This window comes from Amblyomma americanum, chromosome 2 (assembly GCF_052857255.1).
Source record: "Amblyomma americanum isolate KBUSLIRL-KWMA chromosome 2, ASM5285725v1, whole genome shotgun sequence".
Lineage (NCBI taxonomy): Eukaryota > Metazoa > Arthropoda > Arachnida > Ixodida > Ixodidae > Amblyomma > Amblyomma americanum.
Window position 1 is genome coordinate 160,006,771 of NC_135498.1, and position 18,044 is coordinate 160,024,814.

Here is an 18,044-nt window from a genome sequence, read left to right on the forward strand (position 1 = left end):
AGGCTTGGCGTAAGTCCAACGTCGTAAATACTTCTCCGCCATTCAGCTTAGCAAAAATGTCGTCCACTCGAGGCAACGGGCACTGTTCCATCACTGTGGCTGCATTCACTGTCATACGAAAGTCTCCGCACACTCGGAGAGACCCATCGCCCTTTAACACGGGTACCACTGGTGTTGCCCATTCGGCGGTTTTCACAGGCGCCAGGACATCTTGCGCAACCAGTTGGTCCAGCGCTTCAGACATCTTGTCCCTCAAAGCGTAGGGAACCGTACGGGCCTTAAAAAACTTTGGACACGCATTCTCTTTCAGCTGCAATGTGACCGGTGGTCCCTTGCATACGCCGAGTCCTGGAGCAAACACGTCAGCATATTCGTTGAGCAGCTCTTGCAGTTCCGTGCTGTCAGCTTTTATCTCGACTGGTTGCACACTCGCGACCACACGCGACAGCATTGCCACCCCAGCCTCGTTGAATGCCTTGATTGTGTCTCTGCCGCACAAAGATGGTCCGACGCTGTCAACCACTACGACCGTACCCGGAATGCCTTTCCCGTCGCATGTAGCCGTCATACTGAGCTGTCCGACAACTGGAAGTTCGCCCAAGAGGCAGGATAGCTTAAGCTGTGATTTGCGCAACGGCGGCCACAGCGCCTCGTACTTCCGGAACGTCGCTACGGAGATGACACTCACGGGTGATCCTGTGTCCACCAGCATAGTAAGAGGGACGTTATTCCAATTAATGTCCTTGTATATTGGCCGAACCTTGCGGATGCTGGCTTCTTGGTGGAGAACCGCTGCAATAGTGTACAGGGCTTCGCTGTCGTCCGAGCTCGTGTCCCCTGCTGCTGCCATTGCGTAGGAGCCCTGGCGTCGTTGGCCTCCCGGGTGCGATGCGTGCCGAAGGAAACTTGTGCTGGACTGGCACATTCGGCGCAGATGTTCTCGTTTGCCGCACCGGTAGCACACCGCGTGAAGGTGTTTGCATTCCGCCTCGGTGTGCCACTCGCCACCACACCTGCCACATGTATCGCACTTCTCCAGCCTTGGGCGCGGCTTCGATGAACGACTCTTTTGACGGGCAAAATGTACCTCTCCTGGCTCTGAAGAGTGCATGCTTTTGGCGTTCTGGGAGGCTTTCTGTGCCGAGACAACAAAGTCTTCCGCCTCTTCTAGTGTAAGCTTCCGTTGAGTCAGTAAGTGTCGCCGGACGTCTTCATCTTGCACACCGCACACAATTCTATCCCGTAACATGCGCTCTAGTGACGTTCCGAAGTTTCACTTCTCCGCTAGCCGCCTAATTTCCGCAATGAAGTCCTGGGCAGACTCCCCGTCTTTTTGCGAGCGCCTGAAGAAAGCATAACTTGCAGCGATCTCGTTAACTTGCGGAGCATAGTGGTCTTCCAAATGCTGGACGACTTCTTGGTAACTCAGCTCATTCACTTGTTTTGGATGACACCGCCCCTGCACCACTCGCACCGCACTGTCTGTGAGCGAAGCTATGAGCAGCGCTCGCTTCTTCGTTGGTTCCGCGATGCTATGGGCTTCGAAGTAAGCCTCCAGCCGAACACGATACGTAGGCCACGTACCTTCTGCATCCGTGAATTCCGGTGGCCGCCCGGCACTCATTCTTGCGCACGTAAGTTCGCCTAGCGCCGGCGCGCTATCTCGTCGCCACTGCAGTATAGCATCACGCAGGAATGACACAACAAGAAGGAACGATTTATTCAGGCAGCCCCTTTTATAGCCCGCCGGTGAGGTGACGTTGTGATCACGTGGTCAAGCCAAGGTTTGCCGACGACGCATCAGAAAGGCCACTATGTTCTTAAAGAGTATATGTTCTAGTATTTTGCAACATGTGCTACTGAGCGAAATGGGCCGAAAATTTTGAGGAGAGTGCTTACCACCGGACTTGTGAAGTGGAGCCACCTTCCCGATTTTATATTCGTTAAGAAGGCTTGATGAGTCGAGTGAGTGCTGAAAAGGTTTTGTTAGTATAATTGAACTATAAGCGTGAGCACTCTTTAAGAACTTGGGGCTAACCGCATCATATCTAGGAGACGAATCACTTTTTAAAAACACGATTAGTTTAGCACTGCAAAGTACATAACAGTTATAGGTGGCATAATGGAGAATACTTGGCGCGGCATATCGGGGATATAAACATTCTGACGCGAGGAAAAGCTTTCAATGAATGTATCGTTTAGTACAGTAGCACAAAGAAGTTTCGGTATAAGATTACCAGAGGTGTCATGTAATGTAATTAAAGGGCAATGTGCAGGGTTCACAACGCGCCAAGATTTCTTAACATTTGTTTTCAAGAGAGACGGTAATGTCGAAGAAAGAAAGTTTTTATAATTTTGACCGCGTTCACATATTCGTCAGAGGCAGACTTGTACGTCGCCCATCGCGCATTAGAAGGCGATAGCTTGGTAAGGCGGTATAAACGTTTCTTCTTGTTAGGTAGTACACAAGACTATGGTGGCTTGCTTAATACAGTGGAACTGCAGATGACTCTAAAAGAACTATAACAACATAAAAGATATGATACTCATTTTTTCCGTTTGCTTTAAGTGTACAGCAAACCAGTTTAGGTCCACAGCCCACAACAGTGCTCTGAGGGAGGTAAAGAGAAAGAGGGGAGGCAGGGATGTTAACCAGAAGGGTGTTCCGGTCGGCTACCCTGCACTGCTCCCCAGCCTCGAGTAGAATGAGATTTTTCTTTTTCTTTATCTCTCTTTCAGTTCACCACCCGTTTTTGCTTAAGAGCTATGCTGTCTTCTGCCATGACAAAGGGAGCGAGGCTCTCGAGGGGGGGGGGGGGGGGGGGGGCGTAGCCATCATAGTGAAAGTTGGTGTAGCAGGTCGTGAACTGACACTGAACACTAATTTCGAAGCTGCATTAGTGGCAGTGTTGTTTACGAAGCAATTACACTATGCTTCGAATATCTTAAGCCGCACTCCAAAGTGACTCTACGAAGGGCGGCAGCGGTGTCCCATGGTAACAAGAAAATTCAAACAGCGCTAGACAACAGGACCAGAAAGAGGAGGAGACAAGCACGGTGCCGTGTATGAATATTCTTGTTACTATGGAACACTCTACGAATTAGTGAAGCTTTTAGAGCATTTATGGTTTGGTTTATGGGGGTTTAACGTCCCAAAGCGACTCAGGCTATGAGAGACGCCGTAGTTAAGGGCTCCGGAAATTTCGACCACCTGGGTTTCATTAACGTGCACTGACATCGCACAGTACACGGGCCTCTAGAATTTCGCCTCCATCGAAATTCGATCGCCGCGGCTGGGATCGAACCCCCGTCTTTCGGGCCAGCAGCCGAGCGCCATAACCACTCAGACACCGCAGCGGCGCTTATGGAGCATTTAGAAGAACCATTTCTGGTAAATGCAGATTTTAATGTACACTCTTGTTTTTGGGGCAGTGAGACAACCGACACTAGAGGTCAAATAATAGAGGATTTTATTATGTCTTGTAACGTCTGTTCGTCGAACTCTGGTAAACCTAGATACTGCTCCCCAACCTCGGGTAGAATGAGCTCTTTAGACCTGCCTTTCAGTTCACCGTCCGTTTTAAGCAATTTTAAATGGGATGTTTTTGCAACCCATACTGGATTGAAAATCTGCCAGCATTTATCAGCTTGTCACCCTCACGTACAGTCGTCCCAACTAAACCACGACGTTGGAAGCTGAATTTCGCTGCCTTGGCTTCGTTCAGAGGAGCCAGTTTCTATACTCTTTTGCAGAAGCACTTACCATACATGAAATAAATTATATGTTCAAATTATATCATCGATGCTGCACGCTAGCTACTCTCCAGTCCACAGTAGTGGTGCGCCAGAACCACAAGGTATGGCGGACGCAAGAATGTAGGGAAGCCAAAAAAGAATAACATAATGACAGGCGTTTTTCGCAGATGACCAACACACAAGAATCTTATAATTAAATAAAGCGAAACCTAATGAAATGCTGATATATACATCGTAGAACCCAAAAAGATATCGTTGCGAAGTTAGGCGTTATTAAAAAACCTCAATCACATAAAAATGTGACAGCACGGTCGAAAACTAGATAGCAGCTACTTTTTACATTTCCCGTTGCGACAGGCACTGGTATACATGAAACTATAGAAGAACAGGCAGAAATTTAGGTGAATATTTTTTCTGCACTATCAGTTCCTCACACTATACACAGTTTTTTTTTTAGATACGAAACACATCCAAAAACGCTGTCTCCGTGCGGGTGGCAGCGACTACGAGCTTTTTTAATAATTTAATTTCACTCTGTAGAAAGTTATAGTGCTGTATACAGGTAAACAGACTGCACCAGGCCCAGACAGAATTAATCACAAAATGCTGGCCCATCTATCTTAACCTTCTGTAGTTCTGTAACATTTTTATTACAAAATATGGGCCTCAAGGAAAATACAAGAGACTCAGCAAAAAGTCATTATTGTTCCAGTTCTTCAAACCCGGAAAGCCACCAACCGCCCCTGGTAGACCGGCCTATAACCCTTACAAACTGTATTGCCAAATATTCTGAGTGTTCTCAATACAAGGTTAATGTTCATTCTCGAATCTTTTTGATGTCCACCAATGTGGTTGAAAAAAAAAAACTACCGGGTTCTAGCGCAGTAAACCGAGTAAGGCGTGCGAGAGCACTTGAGGCAACGCTGCCTCAAATGCACCCGCATTCAGCTATTTGCAGCCGCGTGCTGTGAGGGGGAGGGGGGGGGGCTCCGCCTGCTGGCGCTCCATTAAAGGTCAAAGCTTGAGGCTGTACAAATGCCTTGCGTGTTTCAAGCTTTGCAAGTCAAGTAGCGCTTTGGCGCTAAAAGCATGCCCCAGAGTTGACCATGCCATCCGCGCCTGGGAAACAGTCCGAGAAGCATTCATACACAAACACGAATGCCTTGCCGTCTTTTTCAATATGGAGAAGGCCTACGACACACCTTGGAGGTTTAGGAATCTTCGTGACCTAGCAGAGCTTGGCATCCGTGGGAGGATGCTGAAATGCTTGAGCGACTTGCTATCCTCTCGAAGTATTTCACTCAGGAGAACGATGTGCCCAAGGGCTGCATTTTAACTATTGCACTGTTCATGCTAAAAATGAATTGTTTAGCCAGAATAATTCCGCAGTCCATTCTGCATTAAGTCTAGGTCGATGACGTTCAAACTGCATGCACATCATCTACCTTATCAACTTAGAGATAAATACAACTCAGAATAAACAAACTAGCATGCACATCATCTACCTTATCAACTTAGAGATAAATACAAAGAGAAATGAATTTAAGTTTTCCCCACAAAAGCAGATGCTGTTTTTTCTTGCTCCAAAAGAGGCTTGCAGATTAATCGCACGCTATATTTGAACGAAACAGTACTTTCAGTGTAACAAGAACACAGATTAATAGGCCTAACGTTTGACAAAAAAAAACACATTCCTACCGCTCACATCATCGTCAGCCTTACTACCCCCCCTGCAGGGCAAAGGCCTCTCCCATGTTTCTCCAATTAACCCTATCCTTTTCCAGCTGCGCCAACGTTCCCCCCACAAACTTCCTAACATCATTAGCCCACCTAACTTTCTGCCGCCCCCTGCAACGCTTACTTTCTCTTATAATCAGCTCCGTTACCCTTAAGGACCAGCGGTTGTCTTGCCTTCGCTTCATATGACCTGCCCAAGCCCATTTCTTCCTCTTGATTTCGACTAGGATATCATTAACCTGCGTTTGTTCCCTCACCCACTCAGCCCGCTTCCGGCCTCTTCACGTTACACCTATCAATTTTCTTTCCATAGCTTGCTGCGTTGTCCTTAACTCATGGTGAACCCTTTTCGTCAGCCACCTCGTTTCTAGCGCACATAAACACACTAAACAAGAAAGCATCCCTGAATATACTCAAAGTATTCGCAAGAAAACTCTGGGGGCTCCGAGAGAATGTGTCTATTGCACGTTTATCTCTCAGTTGTACGCTCTTCCTTAGACTATGGATGCGCAGTTGATGGGTCTGCGAGGTCGTCGTGCCTTAAAAGGCTGGATCCAATAGAAAGTCTAGGTGCGCGTCTTTGAACTGGTCCATGGAGAACACCACCCGTAATAATGTTTAAGTAGAAAGAAATGGCACGAGAACAATGCTTGCCTGTATGTACGTACTGAAAATAAGGCCCTACCAAAACATCTGTGTTATCCCATAGTTAATAAATGAACATACAGAACGCTCTTTACCAACAAACCCCAAGCAGTCGGACGACCCTTTCTCCGCTTCGAAGAAGAATGCCAAGAAATAAAAACACTGGATACACTTCAGGATGTTGCCCGGAGACCCGACCGACCGCGAGCCTGGAACACATTTCCTGCTGTACGCGATTTTACACTGACACACATTCACAAAAAGCAAACTCCACAGGAACATATACAGCAAAAGGTTTTTGCAGTACATAAAAAATACGAGAAGTCAGAGATTTTTACAAAGACGGTTCTAAAACGGCACTCTACTTTGGTAATTTAGTAATACAAGGGAAATGTGAGAAAGTATTCAGGCTACCTCAGTGCGCAATTTTCACAGCAGAATGTTACTCGATTGTGGTAGGTACAGAAAAAATAATTAAGGAATACACTGAAAATAGTGTTGTCCACACTGACTCTCTCAGCGTAATTACAGCACTAAACTCCGGAAACGCAGTTCAACCCTTAATATAGGAGAGGTAGTAACGCATAATGTAATCAAAACTGAAACACAAAGACGTACAATAAAGTTCTGCTGGGTCCGTAATCACGTGGTAATCAGCGGGAACGAGCGCGCTTATGCATGTGCCGCCCATATCCGTAAAGCAGAAGTAAAACAAGTAGATATACATAATTGAGACAGCTTGCACATTCTACAAAATAAACTGAGAGAAAAAATGCAGGCTTCCTGGGACAACGACGTTAACAAGCTGCATTTTGTAAATCCCGTCGTGGGTGAATGCAAGGCCTGTAGGCACCAGGAGTGTTTACTAGAAGTAATTTTATGCTGTCTCCGCATTGGAGATACACACCTTAAACACAATGCTTTACGAACGAAACAAGACAAACCTCGCTGTGAAAGTTGTGGAGACAAGCTCGAACTAAACAATATTTTATTTTTACGTTTAAAACTTGAAGAAGTAAAAAAGCAATGCTTTATTAAATTTTATAATGAATGCATTCCTTTTGTTTTCCGCACGGCCGCGATGAACCCGCGGGACTGCCAACAGGGATAAGCTACACAATGTAGCAATCCTTTACGGAATTTCAGCCTTCACCGTTGAAATCAGGCCTCAAAATCCCCAAAAGAAACTGCTGTACAAGCGGCACTCCCCCTCCTCCCTTACCGGTCTAAAGACAGACTACACGTTGGGGTCTGTACCGTTACCAAGTGTATGCGCCAGCTTAAAACTACTTGCAGGAGCAGCGCAGCGCACTCATGGGGGGTCATAGGTGCTACTATCAGGACTGGACAAATCGGTGTCAGCCAGATTGCATACGTGTTTACTGTGGCGCTCATTTCCTTATGTGACATTAGCGACCCGTTTGGCTGCGTCCTCACTGTCGCTTGCGGTCGAATAATGCAACCATTGTTATTCGGCCGAGTGCCTCAGTGCTGCAGGTGTAAAACCCGCAATGCGTTCAAGATTGCTGAGATACTTTCTGGCTGCCTACTCACGAAGCTCATATTCAGGTGTAGCAGCGTTGTCCTCCGAGCACGCGGATACGTAGGACGGTCGTACAAGGCATGATGCGCGACCGATGATTTTTCGGCCGCCTGCTATTTCACGGACACGCTTCCAGCGCCCTTAAGGCGACGCCATTTGTTATCAGTGCGACGGCGAAGACCTTCCCAACTTGCATAGCTGATGTAAGGCCATTCAGTATGTCTACCTTATCCCTAAAAAGTGTAGTAATGCACGGATATACCTTTTAGGCATGATTTTTCACCATTGCGGTCATGAGCGATTGTCCGAGGCGCCAGTCGAGTACGCTACTAGGTTCGTGCCTGGGCGAATTTGAATTTAACTTGAAGCTCTTAGTAATGCTTAATGCATAGGAATACTTTTATGTCGTAAATCGCCATCGGTTTCCACATCAGTCTCGGCGTCATTTTGGAGAGCATATTCACCTCAGTTTGCCCGTAATGGGAGTTAGAACCATTTTATGCTTTGAAAAAAAAAAAAAAGTTCCACATTCAAATAGCATTCAAAACTTAGCACGAAACCACCAACATGAGTGCGTTGGATTCTAAAGAGGCATGCACTGCAAACAACGCGCCGAATTTTTTCTTTCGGAAATCTTCATTTTCGGAACATTTCTTTCGGAAATGTTCAGGGCGTTCCCAAACACCGCTATCTCTCCCCTGAAATGCCTGAAATCCACCACCTCTGCGACGTGTGTTTTGCATGTCTTCTTGCTCAGTCATTGTCATACTCGCTTCTCGTGAACACCATGCAATTCCGCAATCGATTTCATCATCATGTTAAATAACCTGTTCCGATTACCTGAGCTGCCTGACCACCTCTGTGCTAAACTAACAAAAACGAGTCGTATACAATTTTCAATGACGAAACATGGGCCATACTTCAGTCGTTTGTCTGAACCTTGGTAAGAAACAGGTAATATTCTTTGACCTTTTTTATTTGTCTTTATTTTGTTTTCGATTCTGCAGTAAGAAATATCCATCTGTTTGGTGTTCAGTGTCTTTCGAAACATTAGCTAAACTAGAATAGAAGCAAATTCACCGTAAAATATTTCTGTGTATATTTCGAAGCTTTATATTAAGAATAATAAGCGTGCTAGTTTTACGCCTTTTCTGTTCGTGGTGTCAAGCGTTTTTTTTTTTAGGTTGCTACTCAGGAACCCCGTGTGCAGTCACGAATTGATACAGCGACCATTAACCATCACCAGGACAGGTTGTCAAAGTTACTCGTGAACATGTTGATACCCGGCAAATGTTTGTCGGCCGAACATCAAGCCCACTAACATGTTAACAATAACCGGGGCTTGATTTGGAAGTCCATGCTACGTTTTGAAAACCAAACTGCGAATTTACAGCAGTATTCTCTTCAAGCACCTGCAAGTCCTGGCAACAGCCATGGCAGTGCCACTCTTCAAAGCTAAGCGAGTGACAACTGTACTCTTGGTCTCCCCTTGGGCGTCTCCTGCACGACAGAAAAAAACTGCTTCACGTGTGACGTAAAGTGATAGCACATAGGAGAGAAAGCATGCGAAGGTGAACAGGAGGGGAAGGAAACAGTGACAACAGGGTACCGAACTCCAGAGGTGGCATTTTGCACTTCGAATAGAAGGTACTTTACACGAAATATAAATGTTTCAAAATTAGGAATACATAAACATATGCTAAGCAGTCAGTACTTACTCATTCGTACACTACAGTAGTGAAACGCGCCTGGTTTATGCGTTCAACATCAGCAGTGATACAAAAAAGTAGCGCGGGACACCAGCTGGTTGTACTTGTCGAGCCTGCTTGCAGCACACGCATCCAGCAGCTCATGTTAGATTTTGTACGTGTGTACTGAGGCTAGCCATTCCTTATATAAATTCAGAAGAATGGGAGACTACTTCGAATGAAACGAGGTGGTAACGGGAACGCAATAGCCTTGAGGGTCTCCCCAGCGGCCTTTGGTTTAGGTTTATGTTGATGGGGTTGAACGTTCCAAAGCGACTCAGGCTATGAAGAACGCCGTAGCTCCGAAAAGTTCGACCACCTGTGGTTCTTTAACGTGCCCTGACATCGCACAGTACAAGAGCGCAGCGGCCTTTGTAAACTCTTACTAATGGACGTTTTGAATGCACGTTGGAGATAATATTCCCGTGTTCCGTCTCAGTGTTCTTACACAACGCTGTTTTCCATCATAGATACTATTCCCTCCTCCTAAAGATCAGTTTAAAATGGGAGTATTCGCACAAAGCAATATGAGAGGCCAACGACCTGTCCCAATTTCTTCCTCAGTGTACGGGCAGCTGGTTTGCAGTGTTCGAATGCACATGGATATTTGCTCCGTATTCTTCATACAACCACGCCGATAACAAACTGGTTATACTGAGACAATAAAAATATTTATCTAAATATTTTTGTCCTCGTCTCTGACCTTAACTTCGGCGCTTTGTTATCACCCTCGGCATATCGAATTATCACTTTGTATGCTAGGCAATAATCACGGGTTGCTGTTTCCATGCTCGAGTTTACTGTCGGTCTTCCGAGCCTTTATCGCGAAACCTCAATGCTATCTTTGAAACGAGCGCGGCCGAAAGGGGGGATTCCGTTCGACCGCCGCCGACCTCTCTTGTTGCTATATCCGCCTTCAAGCTACTCACTACTTTGTGGGTGCAAGGCAGCCCAATGAAAAGTTTCTTTCCGAAGCTGTTCGCTGCCTTTAAGACTGCTTTCACCACCGCGTTACAGTACCATGCAGGCGCTCTGATTTTTAAACAGCGAGCGGCGGAATCTAACAGAGCGCAAATGTCGGCAGAAAAGACATTTTCTAGAGGTTCTTGCTCCTCGCTATAGCGCACCATGGACGCAGTGCGCATGAACACATGCTTTTTCGGAGAATAGCTGCCGCAGTACACAATAGAAATGTGCGCAAAAATGGTTTTACACCTATATGGGATTCCGAAACAATATTACGTTCCACAGAACATCTATCGGTATCAGTGCCTTCTCTAACAAATACTGTAGAGTGTAAGACATTAAATAAAATGGGCTGAAGCTTTAGGAAGACAGAATGGTACAGGTGTGAAAGCATAGAAGATTCGAGCGCACCTTCGGCTTTGGATTATCTTCAGCGGCTTTGTGCGCAGCTCATGTCACCGGTATTAAAAACACTTTATTTCCGATATTTTGCAGGCCCCTTCCTCTTTTTAACGTAACCTCGGGTTCCCCTTAAATAATATTCCTCTGCGTCGAGTAAACAGCCGACAAGATATGATATGCAGAGAAGCGGTTCAGGAAAGATGAGTCCTTTGCAAATGTGATATAAAGAATGAAAAAGCCTAATAATACTTAAAAAAATAGCCGTCATTTTTGTAATAAAACATTTTTAAATAATGATGAAGAGCTTGAAGGTTGATAATCGGCGCGCTGTACTGAGTATAGTAGATATAAGGTGGAAGCGTGACGTTTTCATTCACGAAAAGATACCCGAGACCTTTCTGAGTGTTAACGGCCTCGTAGTGACCACCTTGAGTAAGGCCTTCGAATGTATTATATTGTCATTTCAGGCAAATAAAGCAGTGAATTTTAGTGCACTCTCGAAATTAAACTTCAGCTACCAAGGCGATGCACGATGCCTTAATGGCCTATAAAATGCAGATAGAAGTGTTTATTTATTTATTTATTTATTTGGTACCTGCATCGCCTTTCGGCATTACAGCAGGGGGGCACTTTCACATTCAAAACAAAAAATCATGCACTAAACGCGTGAAAAAAAGCCTTCATTTCGTATAGCATCAACAATATGTGTCGGCAAGGCATTCCATTCGCGAACTGTACGCAGAAAAAAGGAATATCAAAGTACGTCACCTTTAAAAGGAAATCCATAAAGCTTTAAATTGTGGTCCCTTCGCTTTAAGACATAGAAAGGCGGCTTCAAATATTTCGTTCCGTCTATACCTGTCTTGGAATCGAAAATATTGTGTAAAAATTTTAATATCAGATTTCTTCTTCGAGTTTTAGGTTCTGGCCACTAAAGATTTCTTTTGCTTTCTGAGATACTGAGTGTCTTGTCATAATTTCCAAGGACAAAGCAGTCTGCCCTATTTTGAATCTTCGCATTGATGCAGACGGTGAAGGAGAATTTCTTAGCAGCAAAAAGTAATACGCAATGCTCAAAATAGAACTGGCTGCATGTGTGCCCTTGCGACGAGTTCGTGCGGACTTGGCATGTCAGGTGCATTCTGCCGCGAGGAGCGCGCACATATTTCTGGCCAGTAGACAAAAAGAGTGAATGCGATCTAACACACCATCCTTTCCCAGCTTCTCCATATTGCGAGCGTCTCATTCTCAGGGCATAAAGCGTTGCGTCACAAGGTTAGGAGTTCTCCGTGCCATCAGTGCTTGGCGTCGGTATTCCCAGGCGGCGCAGCACCTCCATGGCCCAAGTGCGGCAATTATTCGTCCCCTGGTCATACAGGCCGCCGACGTCAGACATCTCGTTGAGAAGGTTCTGGGTGCGTTCATGCGGGACTTCATGAGTGCCCAGATGCCTCTGAAATAAGAAAAGCCTTACTTTCAATAACTATTCTTCAATGGGAACGTGCGAGAAAACAGATCTTTTTTCTTTTTACAAAATCCACGAAATTTCAGCACAACATACACTGCGTCGAAATGGTACAAATTCGCCGGGACCAAAAAAGTGCGAGAAAAGGAGCACCAGAAGATAGTGACATAGACGCTCACTATTAACAGCATACTGTTTTTAGGAGACAATATTTACATACCAGTGAGATCACGCCCACCGCTTTCCCGGATATTCAGGAAATAGCGTCATCTGTTGGCCACGAGTACTGAACAGCGCGTAACTGAATGGAAATATTTTATACTTGCAATTTTTTGGAAAACTAGCGAGTCCTAAGAGATTTAGCGCGAACGTACATGATGACTTTTACGGCCGTTTCTTGCTTATGGCTGCCAGAACTAATGTATGAAGTGCTTCTTCCTTAAACATCAACTATTTCTGGCGGCCATAGAAAATCAATGGGATATATGTTGACCATTCGAAATTTCTGCGGCGAATTTCGACGCTTAGCATCAAGGCCCGTGGCATGTCCAAGTTTCCTAGGCTTGGAAAACGCTGATGTTGTGCATATACTTGCTAGACTCTCGAGAAGTTCCAAACCGAAAAGTAAAAAGTAGGTGCACGAAATCGATGCTCGCGCGTCAATTAATATAAAGGGCGTTAAAAATTCGGCACTAGAAATTTATGCAGAGTAGCCTTATGAAGTGACTTATGATTTGTTTTCAAGTAATGTTCTCCTGTTGACAGGACACCCGGTCTCTGTCAGTCAGAATGCCAAGGGGCAAAATCGAAGTCTGTGGTTCTGCCTGACGCCTGAGAACATCGACGATCAAGGCGCGCCACAGACCCAACAGGAAGGCTGCAAGAAAAATTCGCAGGGACAAGCCATTGCGTGTTGGCAGTGCGCCTCCATCAATAGTTATTGATTGCTTTATAAGAACTGCAGGTTGGGCTAGTGGGCAATCCTTAACGAGCTTTTTTTTCAACAGCGCTGACCAGCAGGGCATAGAGCAAGAAGAGACGAACAAGGAACACGAAGAGACAAATCAACGCAGTGTATCTTATCAGATGTCCTGCGGTCTAGCGCTTTTGAAAAAAGCTCGTTATCAATGCCGTCACTGGAGGTCACGTCACTTCCTTCCAGCCAATGGTCTAATTTTGTCATCGACTACGCATGTTGGTTCGATGGGGCTTCTTATGCTACCGGATTAATAAAGAGCTGGTTCACATTCAGATGCCGAGGACATGACGACCATGATAATGAACTAGGCCGCTCCCTCCCATCTAACCAGAGCGAACAGGCCCTCTCATATGACTAGACAAAACATAAACAAGACAACCGAAACATAACATCGCACAATTGATGAAACGATCAGCGTAGAACATGAGAAACAGCGTAACAGCGACCACTGCAATATAGACTGAAAGTTATGATCTACTCAGTAGAAGTAGGTGCCACAATACACCGGATAGACAGCAAGCAAAGGAGAGACCGTACATAACTTGCGGAAACATTGGAAGGGACACCTAAGCTCCGCCGTAGCGTAAAGGCTTAATTCCAATATATGCAGAAGGTCAGAAGAAGCAAGTATACCTAACTAAAATAATTCCTAGCTGTCTAAGAGGATCGGAAAACAAACATTCTACCAGCGAACTCGGAACACCCTACGCAAGCGCAACGTTGGGTGCTAGCAGACGACGCTTGCTCCGATAGCTCAACCGTCGACCGCAGCGCCGCGGTGGCAGGAACCGCGGAGGGCCGGCTCCTCCCCATGAGTGCGCCGAGGAGTTTCGAAACTGGAGTACATCCATGAACCACCCACCGTGCTATGAACGTTGGTTCTTGCTGCAGACGCCCACGCCACGGGCCGTGCAGACGAGCGAACTAAAAAATACCGACACCAAAACATTAGGGACCGACTTGAAGAGCGAAAAACGGGGAAGGGAGTAGCTTCACGACCGCTTGGCCTCGCGCTCTCTCCTCAGTTTTTTTTTCTTTTCTCGATGGGTCTTCAGGATCACATTGCTAGAGACATCAGTGCGGGCATGTGGCCCCGGACAAGGCGGCCGATGCAGGTGCTGTCACCCATTGCCATAAAGCTTGATGCTAGGGCCTTCTGCCACAGATTCATCGAGCTTTTCCCACAACAGAGCGATGGTTATTCTTTGCTAAGGATCGTCAGTGCTCCGAAATATGATCTCTGTTAATGTTTCCCGGTATGATTTTTATGCAGTTTCATCTTAAACTTGTTCAATTTTGTATTGGTTGTATTCCTTACCTGTATTAAGTAGGTTTCTTTTTTCTTTTTTCGTCTCTTACTGTATAGAGTTCTTTTTAGTGCTGCTGCTGTTTAGAGCTCATTTTGACCACTAAGACGTGATGTTTCATGAACAGGACTATAATAAACGTAAGCGCTTCATTTATTGACAATTTGTCCTGAAAACTATATTGTGACAGGCACTCGTAGCTAATTTAGAGAAAGTGGATCAGAGGTATACACTTACAAAGGAGGAGCCGGGAGCCAAGGAGCGTCGTAAAGACATGCAGGCTCTGCATCTGAGCCTGAACTTTAACGCATAACATCGTGAAAGAACTCGTTGCAGCACGCTTTGACCTCGAACTAAGGCAGTACCTAACGAAAGCAGGATACCGCGAAAATGATACAGGCGCACGCACCTCTTGCATGGCAATCGAAGGCCATTCGGCGACGCGACTGATAAGCGTAGGGTTCCATCAGGAAACTCTTTGTAAACGAAAAGGCTCTTGGAGGAACCGCATAAGACTGTTCGGAATAAGAATTATCAACTTCATATGAGTATGCCCGTGCTGTTATCTCTGCCTTCAAAGCATAATGTTTTTCGACACAGCCCAGACGGAATACTTGGTGAAGACAAAGAGAACGTTGCTGAGCCACCAGGCCTGGCATTTTTTGTGAAGTGTTACCGACATTAACATCTTACAAGGCGGTGAACTATCAGGTTATTGAGCATAAAGGAACATTTAATATGCCACGAGGTTCCATTTACAGAGCACCTAGGTAGTTAAGGCAGCTATTAATCGCCAAGAGACCATGCATAAAAAATCACGGGCGATTTAGCGTGATTAGGCAAAATGCGAATCCAGTGAGCTTGCACTTCGGTTTCGGTTCGAAGCTCGGTTTTCAAAGTCAAGCAGGCTTCAGACAGATCGGTGAAATCGGTGAAATGGGGCTTTTGTGCTATCACACTAAAACTGCAACGGACAGCTAAGCTCCGCCTTAAGGGAATAACTGCTAGAGTCCGTATATGCGGAATTGGTATTCGTATACATTCATAGATTGCTGGGAGTCCTCATACCAGTTCTGGCGCAGTTCAGTTGGGACAAGAAATAAATCGCAGCTGTTGGAAGATTAGCGCTAGTGCTGAAAAACATGGGCAGGACATCATTCGAAGCATGTGAAGCGTAGAGAAAAACATTCTATGAAGTACACCTGATGAATTTCGATGATAACGGATGAGCAGCTAATGTATTTAAATACTTATAGAGCGGTGACTCACAGTGGCGGAAAAGGAATAGAAAACTAGCCAGTAAGTATGCAGAACGCAAGGAAGAAAAATAAAGAGCTTTAAACGACAGGCAAAAAACGCAGGAGGTAAAAACTGTATTAATTAAGTGGAAAAGAAACAGAGTGTAGAACTGGATCGAAATTTAAAAAATGCAGATCAGGAAGTAATGGCTCTGTCACAACTCAAGAGGCAGTGCCCTACACAGTGAATCTGGATCAGGGTATCCCAGAGCTACCAAAAAAAAATTTAACCAAGAAGATTACAGATGTATAGAGTGCGGTAAACCTGTAGAAACAATTGAACATCTTATACTTGAATGTCGCAGTATCAATCTGTATCTTGATGCAGGCACAGTCCCTGAGGCCTCAGGAGTTATGGAGACAACAATGGGTATGCGAATGAACCTGCGGTAGAAGTTAGCACAAAGCAATTGTATGATTGGTGGCTGACGTTCAGGATTAAAATCTGTAGTCAAAGAAAAATGGCGAATTTATAGACACTACCGTCAAGTGTGACGGATTGCTTAAGGAAATAAAAAGAAGAAAAATCCGAACGCGGTGGCTACTGCCACCACCCATTTTCAAATGGGACGCTCGTAACTTTCATCCATCCACCCAATACAAGTTTCGGAAGGATCACGCGTGAACAAGTTCCACACCTACCGGACCCGCTACGTACTTCACCCGCTTTAGACGCTTTTTAATGCCAGTTGCGCTGGTTAATAGGAGCACATATACGTATTAATACAAAAACGCACCGGCCCGATTACTCGTCAGAACTGAAGGCTTTGAGAAAAAGGTGCACCAATACTACCCGCAAATTTCCATTCTAAGGGTTTTACTTACCTTCTCGGTTTTATCCTGAAGGAATTTGTCTCTTTTTGAATAGGTCATGAAGGCTGACAACTGATCGCTTGCATCTCTGCTCGCTTGAAACACGGTCACGTCGTCTCCGCGGCGAGCGAACGCCACCGTCCAATGTCGGTACTTTTCGTCGGCGCACAAGGTGTGGCGAGACGAGGCTGACGAAAACGCCGAGCCGAAGAACCAAGCAATTGAAGCGGCGAGCCAAAACACGCCGCGCGGAATGGGTGTGCTGCACAGATACACGTCGCATGACGTCGAGAATGCCATCTCGTCAAAGTCGTCCAAGGCAATTTTCTTCTTCATTGTGAAGCGGTCCCACTCAAAGACGCTACCCTCGGTGATCACGTGTGATAAGTGCACTATTTGAGTTGGATAGAGTAATGAACTGTCGCAATTACCGTGGTGAGCACGCTAAACACGAGCACACTGTAGCGCGGCTTGAACTGACGCCAGCGACGCGAAGCGTTGGCCGCTGGAGCCGAGCTCTCTGTTTGCAGCTGCTGACGATAGCTGGGGCGAAGTTCGCCTGTGTGTGACAGACCGGGAGAGTGCAATAGACAGGCTCGTTTCGCCGCTTTCCGCGCGTGGTTGCTGTCTGGCGCGCCCATTCCTGTGCAGCTTGCTTTATGCAGTTTTCTTATCTCGGCAACCCGACATAGCTTGCGACAGCTCGCGCGCCTTTCGACTTGGGCTGCAAAGCTGGCGCTTGCAAGAAATACTGATCAGGAAAAGCATAGAAAACGCGGGGTCGTATTTCGGTGCGAAAGCGCTTCTAGAACATTCAGAGCCGCGCAAAAATCTTGCAATTAATCTTGCATCTTGCTTCTGCATCGTTCGTTGCCACAGCAACTGTGACGCTAAGCGGCATGAATTTGGCCGGAGCCAGCCCCGAAATTTGACCTTGGCCTATTTGGACGAAAATTTGTGTCCAACCTTAATTGATCATGCCCGACACAATGGCGACCTCCAAATTTGGCCTGGGTAATTCCCAAAATTAACCCCCGGCCCACTCCGAAATTTGACTTAGGTCAATATGGATAATATTGATGTCCAACGATAACTGAGCGTGCCCGACACAATGGTAACCTCCAAATTTGGCCTTGTTCATTCCCAAAAATTTGGCCCGGGCCACATCCGAAATTTTACCTTGGCCAATTTGGTCCAAAATCGGCGTACAACCATAGCTGAGCGCGCCCGACCCAATGGTGACTTCTAAATTTGGCCCGGGCCACTCCCGAAATTTGACCCTGTACAATTTGGACCATAAGCAGTGTCCAATAATAATTGACCGTTCCCGACACGACTGAAACCTCCAAATTTGTTCTGGGTAATTTCCAAAAAACAAACCCCGG

General features: G+C 45.9%; 1 protein-coding gene across 2 annotated transcripts; it reads right to left on the minus strand.

The window, feature by feature from the left end:
• Nucleotides 1-5,289: 5,289 nt before the first annotated feature.
• LOC144121925 (uncharacterized) lies at nucleotides 5,290-17,258 on the minus strand. Of its 2 annotated transcripts, XR_013312740.1 has the most exons (3): nucleotides 16,672-17,258; nucleotides 12,006-12,250; nucleotides 5,290-9,181 (listed from the first exon to the last, which is right to left on the minus strand). XR_013312740.1 is itself a non-coding variant. In XM_077655367.1 (2 exons), exons 1-2 carry the CDS (start codon nucleotides 16,993-16,995, stop codon nucleotides 12,074-12,076), a joined length of 501 nt encoding a protein of 166 aa, XP_077511493.1. In that variant the 5' UTR covers nucleotides 16,996-17,256; the 3' UTR covers nucleotides 9,232-12,073. The 2 variants fall into 2 exon arrangements, 1 of the variants encoding a protein (XP_077511493.1); XM_077655367.1 differs by lacking the exon at nucleotides 5,290-9,181 and having other exon boundaries at nucleotides 9,232-12,250; nucleotides 16,672-17,256.
• Between the last annotated feature and the right edge of the window lie 786 nt (nucleotides 17,259-18,044).